Here is a 19,803-nt window from a genome sequence, read left to right as displayed (position 1 = left end):
GGAGATTTTTCAAGTGCAAGGAAGCGAAAAGAATTAGACCAACGCATGTTCCGTTCTATAAATGTTCTGTGCCAAGTGCCATGCTTAGATCTGAATTAAAGTAGCAGCCATTAGTTAGTCCATAATCGCAATCATTCAAGGACACAGAAGGGTAGCTTTTGTCCACTAGAAAAAAGGATTTGTCATGGTCAGAACTTCAGATTCATTAATCCCTCCGTCGTTTTTTTTTTCTTTTCTGGAAATGGTGATGCTCGTTTGAGAGGTGGTTTCAGACTTTCAGATGGTGTCTCTTGTGTGGCATAGTCATCCTCTTAACTCTTAAGAATTTTCTATCGTCAGTGTGGTTGTGTGGTCTTTGCAATGTGAAGAAGGTGGAGGTAGGCTGTCCGTCATGGATCAATCACCGTCAGTTTTGCATTCTAATTGAGCTTCTGCCTAATTAATAGCATCCACTAAATACAGTGTTTATCATCAAACTGTTGGCCGATGGATGGAACAGTCGCCAAAAGTTCAGAGAAAAAAAAAAGTCTACTAATCTATTCAGTGGATGCAACAAATCCACTTCCTCTGATTAAAAAATCTGTCTATAGAAGTAAATTCTGCGTAGTAGAAAAAACACGATCGCAGCAGAAAGATCACAACTCACCGTCGTGATTTCAATGACAGAACCACCCAAACAAAGCAGATGGCGTTCAGTTTATCACTCTCTTTCTTTTCACCTGAAGAATTTCCTGAACCACCAAAATGATCAGTACTTCGATTCGATATCGTCGTAATGTCGAAGGCGGCGCTGCCGCCGGGCCGCCGCGCGTGCCGTCCGTGAACATGGCGCGGCGGCGCCGGGAACGCCACTCCCTGACGGCCGATGCGTTGTTGTCGGGGAAGCGAGCCGGCAAGCCGCCCTTGCCCGGCGGCTGGGAGCATTGGCAGCCCCAGGGAGGCAGGGACGGGCATTCGCACATTCCGCTTAATTTTTACTCGGTTTTCAACTAATTTTCGATCATCAGAAACTCGATACCGATCGGCCTCGAAAAAAAATAAAGACAGGGACAATTCGGTCGATCATGACCAAAATTCAACGATTGCTTCGTATATGCAAAGAAATTGTACAAGTTTTTACATAAAACTTATTAAAAAAAAGAGTGAAGTGCACCAGCGGTTTCTAAACTTACGTGCATGTGTTATTTATATCCCTGAACTCTTAAAATATATTTTTGGGTACCCGAACTTATCCAGAGATGTCATATAGGTCCAAACGTGCTTCGACCCGCTTCATCCGCTGACGTAAAAAAATGAGAGCCTAAATACCATTGAAAACGGGAAAGGTTTTACAAGCCAAGAATTACAAACGCACGGCGAACAAACGAACGGGCGGAAACAAACAAACAAATAAAGAAACAAATAAGCAACCAAACAAGCAAACAAAGAAACGGCCTACCTACAGCAAACGTTACAGCCAAATTAACCTACAATGAGAGTTTAATTATACTCAATTAAACTTAGTGAATTATCGACTATACTAACCAAATTAACCGAATTTCTCGTTCTCGATCAAAATATTTTCGGTTCAGTGCTTTTCCTTGCAAGGAGATGGTGGCTAGTGGCCTAGTTCACCGTGGCCCAAACCAGTTTTCCCTCGAAGCCCAGGTCGAGCCGAATGGGCGGGCCCACTAGTACAGCGCGCGCTCGGTGCGTGCACACTTGCGCCCACGCGGACGGGAGAGATGCGACGCGACCCGACTCCTCTCCTCTCGCCCTCGCCTCGCCGCCCGCCACTAGCGTGGGCGGACTCCGCGTCCGCGTGATGGCGCGTGAGGAGTGGGGGAGGAGGAGGAGGAGGAGGAGGAGGGCCCCCGTCCATTCCATCGCGCACCCCACCGCGGCCCGCGCCTGAAAGAGGTATCGGAATCCTCGCTCTCCCCCCCTCCTCCCTCCCTCCACCGATGGGGATCCCTTCCGTTTCATCCACGCGTGCTTCGTCGTCTCCGCGGAGGGGATCATCCCCCCCTCGCACCCCCGCCGTCGAATTTCGGGGGCGGTGTTCTCCGCCTGGGCTGTTCCTCTCGGTTCTTTTGACTGGGAGTGAGTGAGTGAGTGAGTGTGCAGGAGAGAAGGGCGAGTGAGTTTGTTGGGATGTCCCGTCGAGTGGACTGCTGCTACTACTCGTCTTCAGTTGTTACCACTGCCTTATATATTGTTTATGCAAAACTAGATCTGATGGAAGAGCATGAGGTGTTGCGTGAATTGTCGATGCTGGTTTGGTCATTTACACTGGAGCCATGTGCCCATGTGTTCAACTTGTGCGCATGTTTTCTGATGCTTGGGTAGTTGGGTTGTTTATTTTTTTTTTGGAGAGTGCTTACGTTAATCAAGTGTCTTTGTGCTTTTAGAATTACCTTGCCAGAACAGATGGGGAGCTTTGGTTTATTTTGGGTAGTTATATGCTGATTTGTGCTGATGCATCACTTCTTTTTTTTTTTCTGTACATCTAAACTAGTTCCATGACTGCAATTTGTTTTGAACTAGTAGTTTCTGATACCTCAGGTCGGGTTATACACTGTATGACAAGAAAGTATGGCACCAGCAAGCAAAGCAGAGAGAAAAGCAGTACTAGATGCTGGAGCATGGATGTTCAATGTTGTGACATCTGTTGGCATAATCATGGTCAACAAGGCCTTAATGGCCACCCATGGTTTTAGTTTTGGTAAGACATGATATAATCCTCGCTCGTGATTGAATTGTCAAGAACGCCTTATCCGCATGTATTATGGTAGTTGGGCTAAACCAAACTATTGTCTTGCAACAAACCAATCTGTCTTTTTTTCCTAACATGTGTTCCATTGCGTGTTTGTACAGCTACAACATTGACTGGCCTGCATTTTGCAACCACGACCTTGATGACATTAGTAATGAAATGGTTGGGGCATATTCAGCCATCCTATTTACCGTTCTCAGAACTAGTAAAATTCGTCTTCTTTGCAAACTTATCGATTGTTGGGATGAATGTTAGTTTGATGTGGAACTCTGTTGGATTCTATCAGGTGAATGGAGTAATTTAAGTTCTTCTATATTCAATGTTAGAATGGAAATGCATATACTAATTTGCATCTTGTGCCTTTTCAGATTGCCAAGCTGTGTATTATTCCAGTCTTGTGCCTTCTGGAAATCATATTTGACAAAGTCCGTTACTCGAGAAATACAAAACTCAGTATAGTGCTTGTTTTAGTAGGAGTTGCTGTCTGTACTGTGACTGATGTTAGTGTGAATTCAAAAGGGCTGCTGGCTGCCATAATTGCAGTTTGGAGCACAGCACTACAACAGCATGTGAGTATTGTTGTTACTAGAATCTGTGCCTTCATTGTGCACATTTCAACGTAATACATGCCCTGATGATAACCGTGCTGTATTGACTCCTCTTTAAATGCCTTACCTTCTAAATAAGCAATATTCAATTGACAACATCGTAGTACTCTTAGATTTACCTATTTTGTAAATTGTTCATGTGAATTCAGTTTCTGGTTTTTCTCTTTCTGTAATCTGGATTTCTGTCTATGTTTCTTGAAGGATTGGTGAACATTGAATTTCGTTTTGCTTGCTTCTAACTGCTGTTTTTATTAACCATGTTCGAAGGAAATGTTTAGTAGTACCTTGTAGCCATAAGCTTTTCAAATGTTAGTCTTGCTCATTTGTCTGCTATCAGAAATTTTGCCCCTCGCTGCTGTTCAGGAGGATGTTTCGAATGATTAGCACTTATTTTATTCTTTTTTTTTTCATGCTGAAGTATGTTCATCTCCTTCAAAGGAAGTACTCGCTTGGCTCATTTAACCTGTTGGGTCATACTGCTCCAGCTCAGGCAGCATCCTTGTTAATACTGGGGCCTTTTGTGGATTTATGGCTGACCAATAGAAGAGTTGATACTTTCAATTACACAACAATAGTTACGGTATGGGATGCTTATTTTGAATCAATTCTCTGCTTATTATCTTATGAACTTGTTGCCTTACAAACCCATTTGACCCTATCCAGCTATTTCGGCATTGTAAACTGTACAGAGCTTTAGATGAATTTGTTCTGAGTTAGATACTGATTATCATCAAGTGATTATTATATCCTGTAGCCACCACATTTATCTCCTTGGTTTTGTCTAAGAACTTTAATTTATGCTCCAAAGAAAAATTTTAAGCAGTGTTTTGATATAAGGTTACAGCGGATTTAAAGGTATCTTTTTGAGAGAAATTTTACAGTATTTGAGAACATACATGAAGGTACCAAACTTTTAGTGTAAACTTTTGGTACCCCTAGGTAGTACGTAAAGATACTGGAGTTTTATACTATAAAATATGATACCTCGTTGTGCCTTCCCAATGATAATAAAATTGTCCTCTTTTTGGACCTTGCGGTGTCCAATTAGTATTAGTTATTAGAGCACTAGCAGGGATTCTTTTCAATCACCTTTGTGCAAGCTCATTTCCTCTCACTAACATGGGATCAACCACCCAAATACTAAGCAAGCTCCCCTGCAAATTCTTGTGGAAACTTAAAAGCGTGTTCTGAAAAGTATGGAGCCTGCTTCAAATAGTACACAAGTGTATGAATACCTGTGCTGCAAAATATCATATTGCTTATGGATACTTCATGGAGATCAAATAGATTTCTAGTTGTCTACACTTTCTCTTACTATGTAAGAATAAAATTTTACCATAGCTGCTCCTCTACATAATATTGCATGAGCAAACTGACACTAACGTTTTCTTGTCCACCCACTTAATTTTCAGTTCTTCATCGTATTGTCATGTACAATTGCTGTTGGAACCAATCTAAGCCAGTTCATATGCATTGGAAGATTCACAGCCGTCTCATTTCAAGTTCTAGGCCACATGAAGACGATTCTTGTGTTGACCTTGGGTTTTCTTTTCTTTGGAAAAGAGGGCCTGAATTTTCACGTAGTCCTAGGTATGATCCTTGCTGTAATTGGCATGATTTGGTACGGGAATGCGTCGTCAAAACCAGGGGGCAAAGAGCGGCAGGTTTACTCGGTGCCCAGCGAGAAAACTCAGAAACACGGTATATTGTCATCACCATCAGAGCTTGATCAGAAGGTCTGAATGAGAACCACAAAGTTGTTCGACATTTTTTGTGAGTCCATTACTTATCGAGAATTTAGAGGCCATGATCTGATTTATTTATTAATTTTTGTAAGTTCTAAGATGTTTCTGTAGAGCTGAAGTCCATAGCAGAAAACAGAATATGAAAGGAATTAAGTGGGAAGATAAACTTAAGTTGTAATATTCCATTCAGTAATTGCATATACGATGGTAAGATAATTTCAGTTATACTGGCCCATATGGTTACTGCGTATATGATAGCTTGGTCATCACTTTGACATTGGCAATCCAGCTTAGGCTGTCAGTGTGATGTTATGGTATGGTATGTGACGAGTGGCTGTGCGAATGCAACATGTGTTACAAAATTTTACACCCCCGTCTTTTTGTTTTTTTTCTTCTACTTATAGCCCAAAAGCCAAAATTTGAATTTTCAATTTTAAATTTAAAGTTGATTTTGAGATTTTTATTATAGTTTATTTTTTAGCCATGGTAGCTTAAATCAATAAAAACACATATATATAAATTATATTAATAAATTATTTTTCATTTGTAAATGTCATGTCTTTTTCGTTGACATTGAAAAAGCAAAAAGATGACCCTTCCTTTGCATCGTTGACCAGCATGTACCATCTACTCTCTCCGTTGATGTTTGACTTTTTTTCTAACGTTTATCCATTTGTCTTATTTAAAAAATTATTAAAAAATTATTTATTTTGCTTATGACTTACTTTTGATTTTATTATCAAAAGAACTTTAAGCATGACTTGTCATTTTTTATATTTGCACTAAATTTTTGAATAAGACGAAAGATTAAAAGATTACAACTAAAAAAGTCAAACATCTTATATTATGAAACGGATGGAGTAAGTGATAGCAGGCATCAAAGCATCAAACCTTTCCACGTTATTGGCAAAAAAAATGTCAACAACTCAACATCACATTATTGAAAGGGCGACTACAAGAAAATGGAAAATTCAGGGATATGAAATTGAACTCACGGAAGCTTTCAAATGGTCATCCTATTAAAAAATCAAACATCTATTAATCCTTCAAACAACTTATGTTTGAAAACACGACCAAAATCATATGCCAAGTAACTCTCTGGCTACGAATATTACAAGAATGCAGTTACTTGAGCTGCCAAGAGCCAACACTGCAGAGAAAGCATTGCCCCTGATTTCATCCCACATCCCCACCTTGTGTATCCCAGAATGCAGGTTCCAAACATATTGTTGCCTCGTCTGTTTTCAAATATCTCATACAAAAAATCCCTTAATACTTATATTCAAAAGATGCACATTGCACTAACCAACTACCTGAACAAATTCAGATCAGAATGGATGAACGCAGTGTGAGACACAAAAGGAACGTTGGGATACATGCCTGCCAGCGCACACCTCATGCACTCAAGAACTGTGGATATCTGAATGAAGGCAATTGTCATCCAGAAAAACACCATTGGTTTACCCTGAAAAACAATGCTTGGATTCCAGTTGCACATTGTCGCCAAAGCTTGAGAACCAGTATCAAGGAGAATAGCCAATATGATGTGAAACCGCAGGAAGTGTGGTGACCATTTCCCTCTAACCACAAAGAAGTAGATAGTCATGAAGATCATCAGAAAGAGCCATCCTGGGACTAATGCCATTGTGTCAATGAATGCATAGAACAATGAAAATTGCTGCAAGTATGGATGAAGCTGATACACAGCATCTGCAAAGGACCACATGTTGTGCAGTGGGAGAAGATAGGGAACACACGCTAGGGTTCTCCACCACCATCTTGGTTTGGATTCTAACTCAGGATAGCTGAATGATGATAAAGATGCTTGACAGCCAACTTGAGTTCCAGGACGTAACTTCTTGACTGACAGCAATGGTTTAATGCCTTTGATAGGATCATACTTTGTGAATGATGGAGGGAACAAAGCAGCACCTACTGAAACTAAGAAATAACCCGTTAGAAATCTGAACTCATACACCATCTTGACATGAAAAAAAAACAATCCAATGCCTCCCAGATGATGTCAATCAACTATGATACAGTGAATTACAAAATATAAATTGTAACTTCATCACAAATGATGCACCATTTTATTATAGTAGTAGCAGCCCTACAACATCAAGTGTGCATTCGCTATAACTACGAAAAACTATAAACTTCAGGACAATCACAAATCATTCGTCTGAAAGATCATCATAAAGGATTCCACCCATGTATGCAGAAAAAACTTTAAGATTTTCTTTACCGACTTCCGCACACCAGCAGAGGCTAAATTATACTGGTATTTCAGGTTTGTACGGTAAAAGCTAAGAACCCTGTCGTGTTCATGTATGTATGGCTGTAAGTGTGGATGGCCTAGTCTCGTCCAGTGCAAAGCAAAATTATCCGTATGCAAGAAAATCAGTACCTCTCAGAGGTTGCGTTTTTCTGTCATGGCGAAGTGCAGGAGCACGCAGATTCAGAAACGCCGGCCCTGCACGCGGCCTCACAGGACCACCATAGCGGCTTGCGGCAGGAAAACCAAGCAGCTGAGCATTCGCGGTCGCAGTAACTTGCGCCATTGGGTTCAGCTGAAACCTCGGAGATAAACCCCTGGTAGGCCGGTGGTACTCTACAGCGCAGCAGAGAAGTCCTCAGCGAACTGATGAATAAATTTGACAGAAGGAAAAAAGATTAGCAAATTGGGAACAGTCTACAACAATTTCCTCCGAATAATCCAAGATAATTCAACATCGCCACCAGCGAAACAAATCAACCCACGTCCGGATGGATCTCCACCCTGCGCCAGCTCAGTTGTGGGGAGAAAGAAGACGAGGTCGAGGAGGAGGAGGTGAGGATAATACCTTGGAGCCCAGTCGAGGTGGCGCTTCAGTGGGAGGAGAGGGTCGATGGACAGATGAGAAACCCGGTCGCCGCAACCGTCGCGCGTGGGGAGGTGAGGTCGTCGCCGCCGCCGTTGCGCGTGGGGAAAGACAGGAAGAAGAGGATAGATGAACGGGACTATAGGGGTAAGTTTTCACATGGGCCCTTCCCGAAAGATTATTTCATGATTAGACCCCTTAATAACCAATCTGGAGATTTCGTCCATGGTGTCTGAGTAACTGGGTGGTCGCACCGATTACTTAAATTAGGGTGTCAGTAGGTATATATTGGTCGAGTCTATGTTTAAACAGCTTCATATGTCTTCTCAATTAATTTATAAGATTTAAAGGTTTGTTCACTTTCTCGATGTGTCTTAATCTCTATCATCTTTCTACCTAGTGTTATTATCATATTATATGTTATCTGTATAGCTACAAAACATAGATATGTGCAATACTATCCAGCCAGCACCATCATCTATTAGACATCAAGTTCAACCTGACCAATCCCTTTTTATCTTTTAAATTCTATTTAATACCATCAAGCTTACCGAATTATTGAATATTGATTGTTGTAACAGTGTGTCACTAAATTTTGGTATATCTTACATTGTTATGAAATACATCATAGACTCATATTTTTTTATTCCATCACTTTAAACTCAGTGCTTAGTCAAAGTTTACCACATAACCTTGATTTTCACAAGACGACTATGTTGGAGATTAGCTCGAGCTTAATTCTAAGGTAGGCAAGTCATTAGCTCTCAATAACTTATGAGCCAAGTTGATAATTCCCACGTTCTTTTGACTATGGTAGAACGAAGTACAAAATTGAATTTAAACCATATGTTTGGTAACAGCTCTAGCATAGAGTTCCCTTCCATGATGCTTGCTAAAACCATACACATGTATGTTTGGATCTACACCATAGTTTCGAGGCTTGAACTTGGGGCACCAAAAAATAGCCACTAATAAGCTAATGCATGGCTGTCTTTCTTCTTATCCGTAACATTTTGTGAAGAGGTGTATTATGGGCAATTGTCACCATTGATTAGAACCCATTATATTTTTTATTTCTCGCTACCTACAAAGTGCATTCTTTATATGTTTCTATGTATTTACTTAGTCTCATGTTTAAAATAACATATGTCATTACTAGCTCGAAAAAATAATTATAAGTTTTTCTCTACTAGCTGGTACATGTTTTTCACAAGCACATTACTCAACTTACCACCAAACAAGTTCTAGGCCATGTTTACTATCACACTAGCCTGTTAGAGAAATATTATAGGCTATTGTTTATTTCATCTTGTGCATGCATTAGCAAATGGAAAGCATGCATATCTTTCTACTATAGACTACATGCATCCGATACATAGTTTTGCTATTGATACTCCAACTAATTAGTAGTATACATTTATTGGAAACAAATTGATTTTCCTCGATAGAGTATATCCCTTGCATGAATCATGCTATAATATTCAATGGTAATCGCATAACCACTTCATGGTCCAAACACTTGTCATCCATGACTCCTTCCTAATACCTTATGGTCTCTAGTGCCGCTCTGATAGCCTTTCATCATCCATATGTACTACTTAATTAGTTAATGTGTGTCTAATCATAAATCTATTATATTTATTTGAAGTGATACACGGCCAAACAATTATAACTCTTGCATTGTTTACATGCTATGATACAATGCTAGAACTTGAGATGATTGGCTTTTTCACGAGGGCATGCCAAATCATATATCTGACTTGATGCATGGTTGTTTCATCCTGCAAGCTAAGGATGTATCGTTAGACTATATTTTGCAAGATATTTTGTAGTTCACCGTCATTGGGTGTTGAATAATCAATTTCTGTTGAGAAGAGACAGATCTTGGGAATGGTATGGCTGGAGAAGAAGCTCATATATATGGCCTCCAGCTTAATACTTCCTATTATTTAGATAACCATGAGATCTCAAAAACTCATCTTTAAATATGATTTTCTATTAATATATTCAATGAATAAATAAATGACTGTTTTTATTAAAGTTCCTTTTAAAACTCATCTATACATGTTACCCTATAATCTTTAAACTAAATATCTTAGAAGTTATTAATACTCAAAGTTTTTAAAAACTTTGACCTTAATCTTGCCTAAAACGACTGGAATTTTGGAACTTGAGGGAGTAGTAGGTAAGGAAACTAAAAGGCAAATGTACGTGTAGCAAGAACTTGTGCTTTCTAGACAGAGATAGCCAAGAGGCATACTTATTGTAGGATTTAAGGTTGAGGATGACACTAGCTAGGCTAACAATGTATGGTTAGTGAGTAATCATCTGGATGATCCAAACCCTTCCAAATCAAAGGCAATACCAACAAGTGCATAACATTCTATAAAGAGCTATAGGCCTCCAAGTTCTTGGCTGGAAAAAAGTCAATCATAGTTTTTCATGAGATGAGTTGCGTAAAATTAGTGTATATAACAAATTATAATAAAGTAACCAAATTATTTGTTTACTCTTTTTGTGATTGTACCTAGTAAGTATTGTATTTTCTCAACAACCTCTTTATTATTAGTTCAAAAACAATGGAGAGAAAACATATCTTTCCATAGATTGAGTCCAGCGCTTTAACGTGGACCACCTATATATACATGGTCCTCTACGAGGACTCATGTTTTTCAAAGCTATGTATTTGTCACGTGTTGAACTATTAAAAGGTCAAATAGAACAGATAGCCCCTCAGACATAACAATACTCTATCCGATTTCATGAGTTAACTAAATAATTATACCATCTGTTTTAAAAATATAGCAGCTAGCCTACTATATTTTAGAACGGATGAAGTGGAGACTATACATCGTCATATGCATGTTATGATTTATTTCGGAGACAATATGCGCGTGTCTGAATGATGGTTGACTGGAAACATATATATAGTACCAGAAAATTAAATTACTTGTGTAACCACAGAAATTAATGATGTTGAAGTTATTCTCATTGCAGTAATTAGTGTGTGTTCTCTGAGGATTGGCATGATCCTTCTGAAACTACCCAAAACTAACAGCAAGCAAGGATAATTAACTTACAACACAAACTTTACTTATACCCTTACCTGCCATTACCAGCTTCCAGAAGGCAGCACCTCGCGTGTGTTTCACACGTACACGTACGGTACGGTACACCCAGTCAAGCAAAATCTGAACCTGAACGAGCTGAAACACAGCGGTTTGTCCGTCAAGACGATTCGTCTAAACCTAAACTTGACTTGTCTAGCTAGCTAATTAATCGATCCCCCTATCACTAGCGACTAGCTGATCGATCATCCCATGCCATTGAAAGGCGAGCTCCAGTTGGCCGAGTAGCCGTTCGCCCTCGCGATGCTCACCGTCGACGCCGAGCCCTGCGAGAGCTGGTACCCGCTCCTCGCCGCGGCGTACGGGTCACCGCCGCCGGCGCTCGCCATCGCCATGGCGTCGTACCCGATGAGCTTCCCCTGCTCCTCGTTCCCGTAGCTGCAGGTGCTTCCTTGGTTGGTGGCCGTGCTGCTGTGCCCCTGGTCGGCCACAACGGTGCCCGCGGGCATCAAGAAGGCGTTGCCGCCGAGGGCGCCCTGGTGGTACCCGCTGGCGGCTCCGCCGCTCCCGCCGTTGTAGACCGTCGAGCTCGACGACGCCTGGAAGAAGTTGTGGGCGGCGGCGGCGCTCCCGAGGTGCAGCTGCTGGAGGTCCTGCAGGCTGTGCGCGGCGGTCGCGACGGCGGCGTCCTGCTCGGGCTTGCACCACCCGCGCGACGGCGCCTGGCCGTACGGGTAGTGCACGGCGAGCGGCGACGGCTGCTGGAACGCGATGGTCGGCCAGCCGTGGTGGTACGAGGCGTAGGCACCCATCCCGACGTCGGCCAGGCCAGAGATGACGCCGCCGTCCATGTCGGCGCGCCAGATGGTGGCCCCGGCCTCCGCGTGGTCCGCCGCTTCCTTGAGGCGCCTGGCCGCGCCGCCGACCGGCAGCGTGCTGCTCTCGAGGATGCTCTTAACGTCGTAGCGGCTCATGTCGAAGTTGGTGACGGCGTTGAGCCCCCGGAACTTGATCGCGGCGATGTCGTAGGCCTCCGCCGCCTCCTCCTCGGTGCCTACGTACGTACGTACGATGATGAGGTGCATGATTAGGGTTGCTTCCCAACGCATGTGTGCAACATGTTGCATATATTGCATGCATGCATGGGATGGTGCAAGCTAGCTATAGCTAGAGCTGTGTGATTTCAAATTGCTAGGGTTTTCTACTTGGCCCTTGACTCCATGCCCCGGTTTTCTCAGACAACTTTGAGACAAAAACTTGGAAAGGTACATTTGGGACATAGTTAATGCACTAACTGGAGTACTATTTTATGCGCCATAGGGCAACATATAGAATATCTAATCTTCAGTTCTACGAGACGTACGAAGATTTCAAGAAAAAATGAGTAAATTAGTACGGGTCGATGACTTAGATCTTGGGGGTATAACACTATGACTAGTCATTAATTAGTTTTAAGGATCCTCATTAGGCGAACAATTTAGCTTAGATGAGACAGGTCTAGGATCAGTGTAGCAGCTTACTGAAGGTGCCTAAGTAGAGGTCCTTGTTCCCTGCAACCCTCCCTATCCTTGCTTGCCATCTCCCATGCTGATGGTGCCTGATCAAAATAGTACAACATTAGAACACTAAAATAGCACTATAAAAATTAAGGTTATGTGGCTAACATGAGCCTTGTACATATAATTTCACTCCGTTAGCGATTAGTACTCCTTCCATCCTTCTGTTTCATATTGTAAATTTCTTGGCTATGACTATGTTATGTATCGATGAACGTACGTATATTATTTGTATATTATATATATGTATTCATATAAATCTAGTCAATATTAGAAAGTTCTATATTGTAAAACTAAGGTAGTAGTTAATAATTAATACAAAAGGTAAGGACAAACACATCAGTACGTATTGTGTGCTTTTAAGCATATGAATTAGTAGGAAGAAAACATAATTAGTACCTGGTTACACCACGATATTTCGATGCACCACGAGAAAATCCACTGCTATTCCTGCATATTTAATTAAAGGATCATATTAGTATATGCTAGTGTTGTATTCTAATAGTGATAATTACATGTGGTGAACATCAGTTAATACCTCCTTAGGTATGCAATATACTCCTGCCTGGTCATATGTTTCATTTCATCTAGCTCTTTTTCATAGTTACTTATCTGCAGCAAAATTTTACAAAAAATGAAAATGAGATCAACAAGTGCACAAATGATTTTATATATTATATTGTAAGGGGTGTATACAAAACTATGATCTATTAACAAGAAAACTAGCTAGGATGACAAACTTATATTCACTCCGATCAAAAATAATTGCCACTTAGGATAAGATTTATTCAAACTTCTAATATTCTGATCATCAATAATTTCTTAGTTTAAATAAAGGACAAATGATACATGTAGACTATCCTTGAAAAGTATCATAATATCATAAACTTATTAGATATTATAAATTTATTATAACATATAATTGCTTGTCAAAAATTTAAAATTTTGATCAAATATTGTCCTAAACAGTACATATCTTTGACCAGAGCGAGTATGTTTCTTACTGGGAAATTTGTTGTTGTTGTTGTGCCCCAATACTTTAGAGCTGCCAAATCATAAGCTCTTGCTGCCTTATCCTCCTTGTCATAGCCACCTGAGTATTCATGATACAGATATAATGATTGTGCAACCAGTAATACAGTTAAATAAATTGAAAAATAAAAAACTGCGGTAGCTTCTAGGTTCATGCATGCATACCAAGATAAACTGCACATTGCGGAGGATAACGGAGTCATTTCCGGAGTCATTAGGCGATGGAAACAGAGGAGAATTGCAAGAATGCTTAATCAGTACTGTAAAGTGCGCACAAATATATGCATACATAATGTTATATATGCTGGAGGGATAAAACTGACGACATGTGACCATTTTTTGCATTACCTTGTCTACCCTTGCGGCTCTGCCCTTCTCTCCTGCAGCTATTGTCCCAGAGATGTGCCTCGTAACGCCCTGTCCATCTATGTCTGCAATCAACAATTTCAAGAGCAGGTAAATATACTGAAGCACATCATAATTAAGAGTTCATATTCATGCTACTAATTAAGATTTAAAACCACATCCGAAAATTTGAAAATATAAACAGTGGTTGCTAACCCCGCATGTTCTAGGTAATTAGCATGTGTGCATACTATATTACTGAGAGAGAAATAAGCAAAAGTATTAGCATGTTTTTTAATCTTTTCAATCGATTAGGATATGTGCTATACCAGAATTAGTAATAGCATATCTATGAGCAAGTACTAATTCTTGTGTCTCCTATTTCTTGTCAACAAAATATAGAATTCCCACTCGTATACGTACCTTTCTTGTCAACGAAGTACTATGGTCTAATTAAGTCTATACTAATTCCATAGATCATCGACATCTAATTCCATCATCTCCAACTTTTTTCTTAGATCCATGGAACTTTCTCTAGCTAGTATATACCCAATTACCTTTCCAAGCAACACATAAGCTACATACTAACTCAAAAGTAGCATTTGTAGCCACTGTCTCGAACGATTGCATCATTATTCATTTGCATTCGATCGCGGCTATCTAGCTAGTGTAGATCTGATCATAGTTAATTTATGTTCTCGAGTCTCGACAGATTGATCGATATATTGCTGTTCGCTCCTCAACTCAAAAAGGAGATCATTTTATTTCTAACTAACGCTAGAGCGCTAGACCAATTTGAAACGAACGAACAATCCATCAGCAGTAGACATAGAAACCAATGTGTGTGTTCTAAACTTCTAACCTTGTTACACCTCGGTATATCGAGGTCCTTTGCCCGAACGTGTCGATGGACTTCCTCGGCACGGCCTCTATCGCGCCACCGCCCGGTGAATCCATCGCGCCGCTGGCCCGCTTGTTCTCCGACGAGGTGCTCTCGGCGGCTCCCCCGCTGGCGCTCCCGGTGCCGCCGGCGACAACAATAGGGAGGTGCGAGCCCGTGCTCATCGAGAGCGCAAGGTTCTGCGAGTGCGAGCTGCCGCCCGCCGCCGCCGCCGAAACCGTGCCGTTCCCGTTCCTCCCCATCGCGTCGGAGGAGCAGCCGAAGCTGCTCGCGCTCGCGTCGGTGCTCATCTCCGCCGCCTCGTGTGCCGCCGCCTGCGCCTGCTGCTGCTGCTGCGCCGCGGCCGCCGGCGCCGGCGGGTGCTGGCCGGCGGGCACCTGCCCGTTGTTCCGGAGCCAGGTCTTGATCATGGAGAGCTCCATGGTGTTGCTCCCGCTGTTGCTGTTGGTGCTGCTGGCCATCGGGACACCGGAGAACAGGAAGCCCCCGGCCTGATCTTGCTCGGAGACGAACGAGTTGCCGCCGAGGAAATCCTCCAGCTTCGGCTCGCTCTCCTCCACCGCCCTCTTCCCGCCGCTGGAGCCGACGAGCATCGAGAGCTCAGATGCGCCGCCGTTGTAGTCCAACCCTCTCATGTTCCAATCTGCGTTCACAAATTCACATCAAATATCAAGAAACCATGAGAGAAGAGAACAAGTGCACCATGCAGTAGCACTAGAAAACGAGGACGCGCATGCATGCGTCTTCCTCTCCTTTCTCACCTTGCGTCTCTTGAGCTCCCCTATTGAAGGCCTCCATTATGCCATACGAGGCGTTGTGATGATGATGCCCTTGCACGCCGAGGTGCGTGTCGGCCGCCGGCTGCGTCGGCAAGCCGTAGAAGTCGCTGGCGCCGGAGATGTCGATGGCGGCCGAAGGGGAGCTATCCTGATGAGGCTGAGAAGTTTCTTGGCCGGAGAGCGAGAAGCCGAGCCAGTTGTTTGCAGAAGCCATCTCAGGGGCAGAAGCTGATAGAACAGTGAGGGTTGGTTTCTTCCTGATCGATCAGAGCAGTGATGGAAACATTGGTGATGAGGATGAGAGGAGGAGGGATGTAAGTTGGAAGCTGATAGGGGCAAGGTATAGCTTTCCAGGGGAAGCACTACATTTTGGGTCAATGTGAAGAGGGCAGGCAGGAGATAGGGTAGAAAGAAAAAAATATCCTGACCACCTGAGAGGAGGGGAAATGTTCTAGGAGGCCTGTATTTATAAGAACAGAGCAGCAGAAGACTAGTCGTAGTACTAGACAGCTATCAGTTCTGTTAATTTTTTGTTCTTCTGGAATGAAGTTGAAGGGACAGAAACTGTGTTGTATTAGGTCTTGTTATGGTTGTAAAGCACAAGAAACATAAGGTTTTCTGACGTGGAAAATGAGTGGTGAGGTCAAATTAAGGGGCATATTTTCCCTGTGACTGATGAACATATATACGGTCAGATTAGGCAAATGTTTCTTATGAGGATAACTTGCAGTTTTCGTCTGACATATCAGTGCAAAAGCGCATGCACACACCACAAATTGACTAGCTAGTTAGCTACTAGTGCAAAAACTACCATGAATTTGTTCCGCGTAATTACGATAAGCTAATATAAACAAAGGTCTCATTTTTTTATATTTTAAGAGTGACGTGTATGCAAAAGGTCGTTTCATCGATCATACACAAATTTCGTTGTTTCCTGATAATAGATAAGTTACATTGGAAACGTAATTTTATCTGCGTAAGACTCATTTTATCTCTCTCTATTTATTTAACACATTATCACATCATCAAAAGTACTGTTGATAAATGACTATATTCTACACTGAAAGTTAAATGATCTTGGAACGCATGAATTATATTGAAAAAAATCTAATTAAATAAAGTAAATTCAGTCGTTCATACCGATCGATCGAGCAGCTCCTAGCTAGCCGAATAAACTAGCTTAGCGAAAACGATCGAGATCGATCAGAGACATATCCTTGGATCTTAATCAATCTTGCTTAGGCCTTACTCAATCAGAGCTTGGATCCGATAGCGCGCAAGATCGTATCGTATGTCTCATGTAGTAGTAGTAGCAGCATCCAGCATGCATACTATACGACGTACGTACGTGCACGCGCGCGCGCATGGATTCGCGCTCTGGCAGTGGAGGAGGGATGACCCCTCGCCTCGTCGACGTCCCCGGGCCTCCTAGTGCGCGCGGACGGTTCGTCCCGTCCAACGGCGACGAATCCAGCGAAAGATTCCCGCCGGAGTAAAAGAAAAAAGAAACAAGGAGAGGAGAGAGAGAGAGACGACGACGATGGCTAGCTCGGCCGGTCAAACACCGCCGCGCACGCACACCTGTGCAGAAAATCCACCTCTCTCTTCTCTGACATGTCGTGCCGCCGGACGCGCGCGCGTGCGCATCGTCTCCCTCCCTCTCTCTCACTCTCTCTCTAGCTCCAACCCGCCACGGGCAGCCGGGCACCACCGCCACCCCGAGGGATGAATCTAGAGCTAAATACATAGAGGGGGTGTTACGGGTATCTAAATTTAAATTGGAGAAATAAATATACGGTGAAAATTCATAGACTTTAGTTAAATTTATTTTCAAAGAGGAGTTCCTGGGAACCCCTTCTTCTACGCAGCTTCGTCACTGACCACTCCCACCGGGCAAGGTTACCTACAATTGTCTAGACCGTTAATGTCTATTTATATATTTTATTATTTATGTTGTATATTTGTTGTATAAAGTTTTTCATAAGCCCAATTGCATTAGAGCAGATGTCCAAGTAATAGATAAAAAATGACTCCAACTATTTTTTTCTACAACTAATAATATCGTGTATAACGTTGATGTATATAAACGATTATCTCACCGCTATATACGTATTAATAGGGCACAAGGCTAAGAAAAGGGGAGGCGCCTAGGCCTGACCGCTCTATAATTATGCTGCTTCCGAGGAGAATCGCTGGATTGGACTGGTATGACGACCGACGACCCTGCCGCATGCTGCTTGAGCTTGACTGCCCCAAATTTTTTTTCATGCATGCAGCTGACACATCTCTGATCTCTCCATCTCAACTTCTGGTTTTAGCAACTGCATGCATGCACTCCGCACACTTTTTAGCTTCCGCTCCGATCCGGCGCGCAGTGTCAACATGATCTTGGAAAATGAGATGGATTGCGTACAGTTAATTGGAATGCTGAAGTATTGCAGTGTTTAAACTCGATTCACACACGGAAATATATGCATGGTATATGTAATTGAGTGCGGGTATAAATACCTGCAAAATTTGTAAAATACTATTTTCACTTTAAAAAATTAGAGCGATTCTAATTAAATTACCCTCTCGTCGTGTATAACAATAGGTACCGTAAGTCATTCTCACCTCCTTTTCTTCCTCTATCATCCCGGCCTCCTAGGTTGTATTCATTGAGGAGGTCGAAAGGATACAAGGGTTCATCGAAAGAGGTGTGAGCTAGGAGGTGTGTATGAGTTGGTGATGGAGATCCAGATGGTGTGAAGTACACGACCAAGAATGGCGGTAGTACTAGAGAAGGATGTGTTAGTGGTATTGGAGAAGTTGTAGACAGAGGCTGCGGTGATGGGCTAGAGCCAGCCAAGAGGCAACTATTGAGCTTGAGCTTGAGATCTAGATGTTGTTGTCAGTTCCGTTAACCCCAACTCCTCCTGGTTCCCTATACTCCGGCGACCTCAACTAAGCTTGAGATCTAGATGTTGTTGTCAGTTCCGTCAACCTCAACACCTCCTGGTTCCCTATACTCCGGTGACCTCGACGCACCACCCCTATCATGTTGCCACCAATACTTAACTCCACTGCAACCACCTATGAATCTAGCGTCGCTTAACTCCTAATCTTATTCTAGCACTATGACAACATGTCAATGACGGGAAAGACAACAACATGCATGTTGACCAGAAATGGTGGTAGATGGATAAAAGGTAGGCTCCATCATTTCGCCGGTGGGAAAGTTGGCCATGTTAATTTGGCCACCGGACCAGGGTGCTAGTTTGGATAGTTAGATGGCTTGGATATTCATATAGCAGGGATGTTGGAGGGCATTTCTCTCATGTGTTGGCAAATAAAATTGACTTGGATAGTCAATTGGTCAATCTGCTATAGATGCTCTAATTTATGGCAAAATTGACAAGCATTTGGAGATGTATTGGTTTTTCATGCCCTGCCACTTTGTATATATGTCCTTAATCATTAGATTGTGTCACGTGAATCTTCAATCATTTTTAAAAAAGCGATGTTTTAAAAATCAATACCATCACCAAGTCGCTCATCGAAATATCAATTACTTGTATAAAACCTATAAAAAAGTTTAACATAACTATAGTATTCCAATAAGATTTTAAAGAAAAAATTATGCTCATATGCTTTTCAAAAGTAGAATTGAAATATATAAAACAAAATGATGGTCAAACTTAAATGTATTGATTGCAGATATTAAAAAATAAATCGATCAAATGCCTGGAAACCAGGCATTTGATTAAATATTGGTAATATAGAAAGAATTTAAATATATAAGGGTTAAAAATACATGTAAAGTTTTTATGCACATATGTATCTAATGCATTATATTAAGCTATGCATTGCACCTACCATGAAATAAATTATGGTTTACACGGATTTGTTGAGAGTGTCATGCATGAATCAAACAAGTGAACATGTGCAGTGGCTCCAAAGCCCTCCCCCCCACCCCCCCCCCCCCCAACAATACACCACATACAAAATCGTGTCATGTACAAGATATATCAGTTATAAACTCAGGGAGAGAACAAGAGATACAAAACAATGTATTACTCGGCTTCTTACCCTCATCTCTTAATTTTGCTCCTATATGGGTTGTATAAATATATGAAAAGTTGCTGCCCTCTTGTTGCTTCTAATCTAGCCTTGC

The 19,803-nt window shown here is 41.9% G+C and overlaps 3 protein-coding genes across 7 annotated transcripts; 1 reads left to right on the top strand and 2 right to left on the bottom strand.

The window, feature by feature from the left end:
* Positions 1–1,723: 1,723 nt before the first annotated feature.
* Positions 1,724–5,343, top strand: LOC102708869 (UDP-rhamnose/UDP-galactose transporter 6-like). Of its 2 annotated transcripts, none has more exons than XM_006647449.3 (6): positions 1,724–1,899; positions 2,545–2,704; positions 2,857–3,041; positions 3,124–3,324; positions 3,782–3,943; positions 4,776–5,343. In XM_006647449.3, exons 2-6 carry the CDS (start codon positions 2,575–2,577, stop codon positions 5,103–5,105), a joined length of 1,008 nt encoding a protein of 335 aa, XP_006647512.1. In that variant the 5' UTR covers positions 1,724–1,899; positions 2,545–2,574; the 3' UTR covers positions 5,106–5,343. The 2 variants fall into 2 exon arrangements, with proteins under 2 accessions (XP_006647512.1, XP_006647513.1); XM_006647450.3 differs by lacking the exon at positions 1,724–1,899 and adding an exon at positions 2,108–2,433.
* A 766-nt stretch (positions 5,344–6,109) lies between these two features.
* Positions 6,110–8,113, bottom strand: LOC102708589 (protein TIC 20-I, chloroplastic-like). Of its 4 annotated transcripts, none has more exons than XM_015833444.2 (3): positions 7,952–8,113; positions 7,516–7,749; positions 6,110–7,049 (listed from the first exon to the last, which is right to left on the bottom strand). In XM_015833444.2, the coding sequence occupies exons 2-3, from the start codon at positions 7,667–7,669 to the stop codon at positions 6,418–6,420; spliced, it is 786 nt and encodes a 261-aa protein (XP_015688930.1). In that variant the 5' UTR covers positions 7,670–7,749; positions 7,952–8,113; the 3' UTR covers positions 6,110–6,417. The 4 variants fall into 4 exon arrangements, with proteins under 4 accessions (XP_015688930.1, XP_015688931.1, XP_006647511.1 ...); XM_015833445.2 differs by having other exon boundaries at positions 7,516–7,719; XM_006647448.3 differs by having other exon boundaries at positions 6,110–7,043; positions 7,952–8,112.
* A 2,859-nt stretch (positions 8,114–10,972) lies between these two features.
* LOC102708218 (AP2-like ethylene-responsive transcription factor PLT2) lies at positions 10,973–15,864 on the bottom strand. Its single transcript, XM_040521330.1, has 9 exons — positions 15,633–15,864; positions 14,833–15,514; positions 13,974–14,056; positions 13,791–13,799; positions 13,598–13,686; positions 13,132–13,205; positions 12,993–13,043; positions 12,558–12,634; positions 10,973–12,091 (listed from the first exon to the last, which is right to left on the bottom strand). Exons 1-9 carry the CDS (start codon positions 15,862–15,864, stop codon positions 11,283–11,285), a joined length of 2,106 nt encoding a protein of 701 aa, XP_040377264.1. The 3' UTR covers positions 10,973–11,282.
* Positions 15,865–19,803: the final 3,939 nt, after the last annotated feature.

The sequence above is a fragment of the Oryza brachyantha genome, chromosome 2 (assembly GCF_000231095.2).
Source record: "Oryza brachyantha chromosome 2, ObraRS2, whole genome shotgun sequence".
Taxonomy (NCBI): Eukaryota; Viridiplantae; Streptophyta; class Magnoliopsida; order Poales; family Poaceae; genus Oryza; species Oryza brachyantha.
Note: the sequence above shows the minus strand (reverse complement) of the source record. Positions and strands in the feature narration are given on the sequence as shown.

What these genes read in the sequence shown, in the direction of transcription:
- LOC102708869 (XM_006647449.3), top strand. Translation starts at nt 2,575, where the DNA reads ATGGCACCAGCAAGCAAAGCAGAGAGAAAAGCAGTACTAGATGCTGGA. An exon ending in CACCCATGGTTTTAGTTTTG is followed by an intron (nt 2,705 to 2,856) that starts GTAAGACATGAT and finishes GTGTTTGTACAG; the next exon opens with CTACAACATTGACTGGCCTG. An exon ending in GCACAGCACTACAACAGCAT is followed by an intron (nt 3,325 to 3,781) that starts GTGAGTATTGTT and finishes TTCATGCTGAAG; the next exon opens with TATGTTCATCTCCTTCAAAG.
- LOC102708589 (XM_015833444.2), bottom strand. Translation starts at nt 7,669, where the DNA reads ATGGCGCAAGTTACTGCGACCGCGAATGCTCAGCTGCTTGGTTTTCCT. An exon ending in AAAAACGCAACCTCTGAGAG is followed by an intron (nt 7,050 to 7,515) that starts GTACTGATTTTC and finishes GTTATTTCTTAG; the next exon opens with TTTCAGTAGGTGCTGCTTTG.
- LOC102708218 (XM_040521330.1), bottom strand. Translation starts at nt 15,864, where the DNA reads ATGGCTTCTGCAAACAACTGGCTCGGCTTCTCGCTCTCCGGCCAAGAA. An exon ending in GGGAGCTCAAGAGACGCAAG is followed by an intron (nt 15,515 to 15,632) that starts GTGAGAAAGGAG and finishes TTGTGAACGCAG; the next exon opens with ATTGGAACATGAGAGGGTTG. An exon ending in ATATACCGAGGTGTAACAAG is followed by an intron (nt 14,057 to 14,832) that starts GTTAGAAGTTTA and finishes TGTTGATTGCAG; the next exon opens with ACATAGATGGACAGGGCGTT.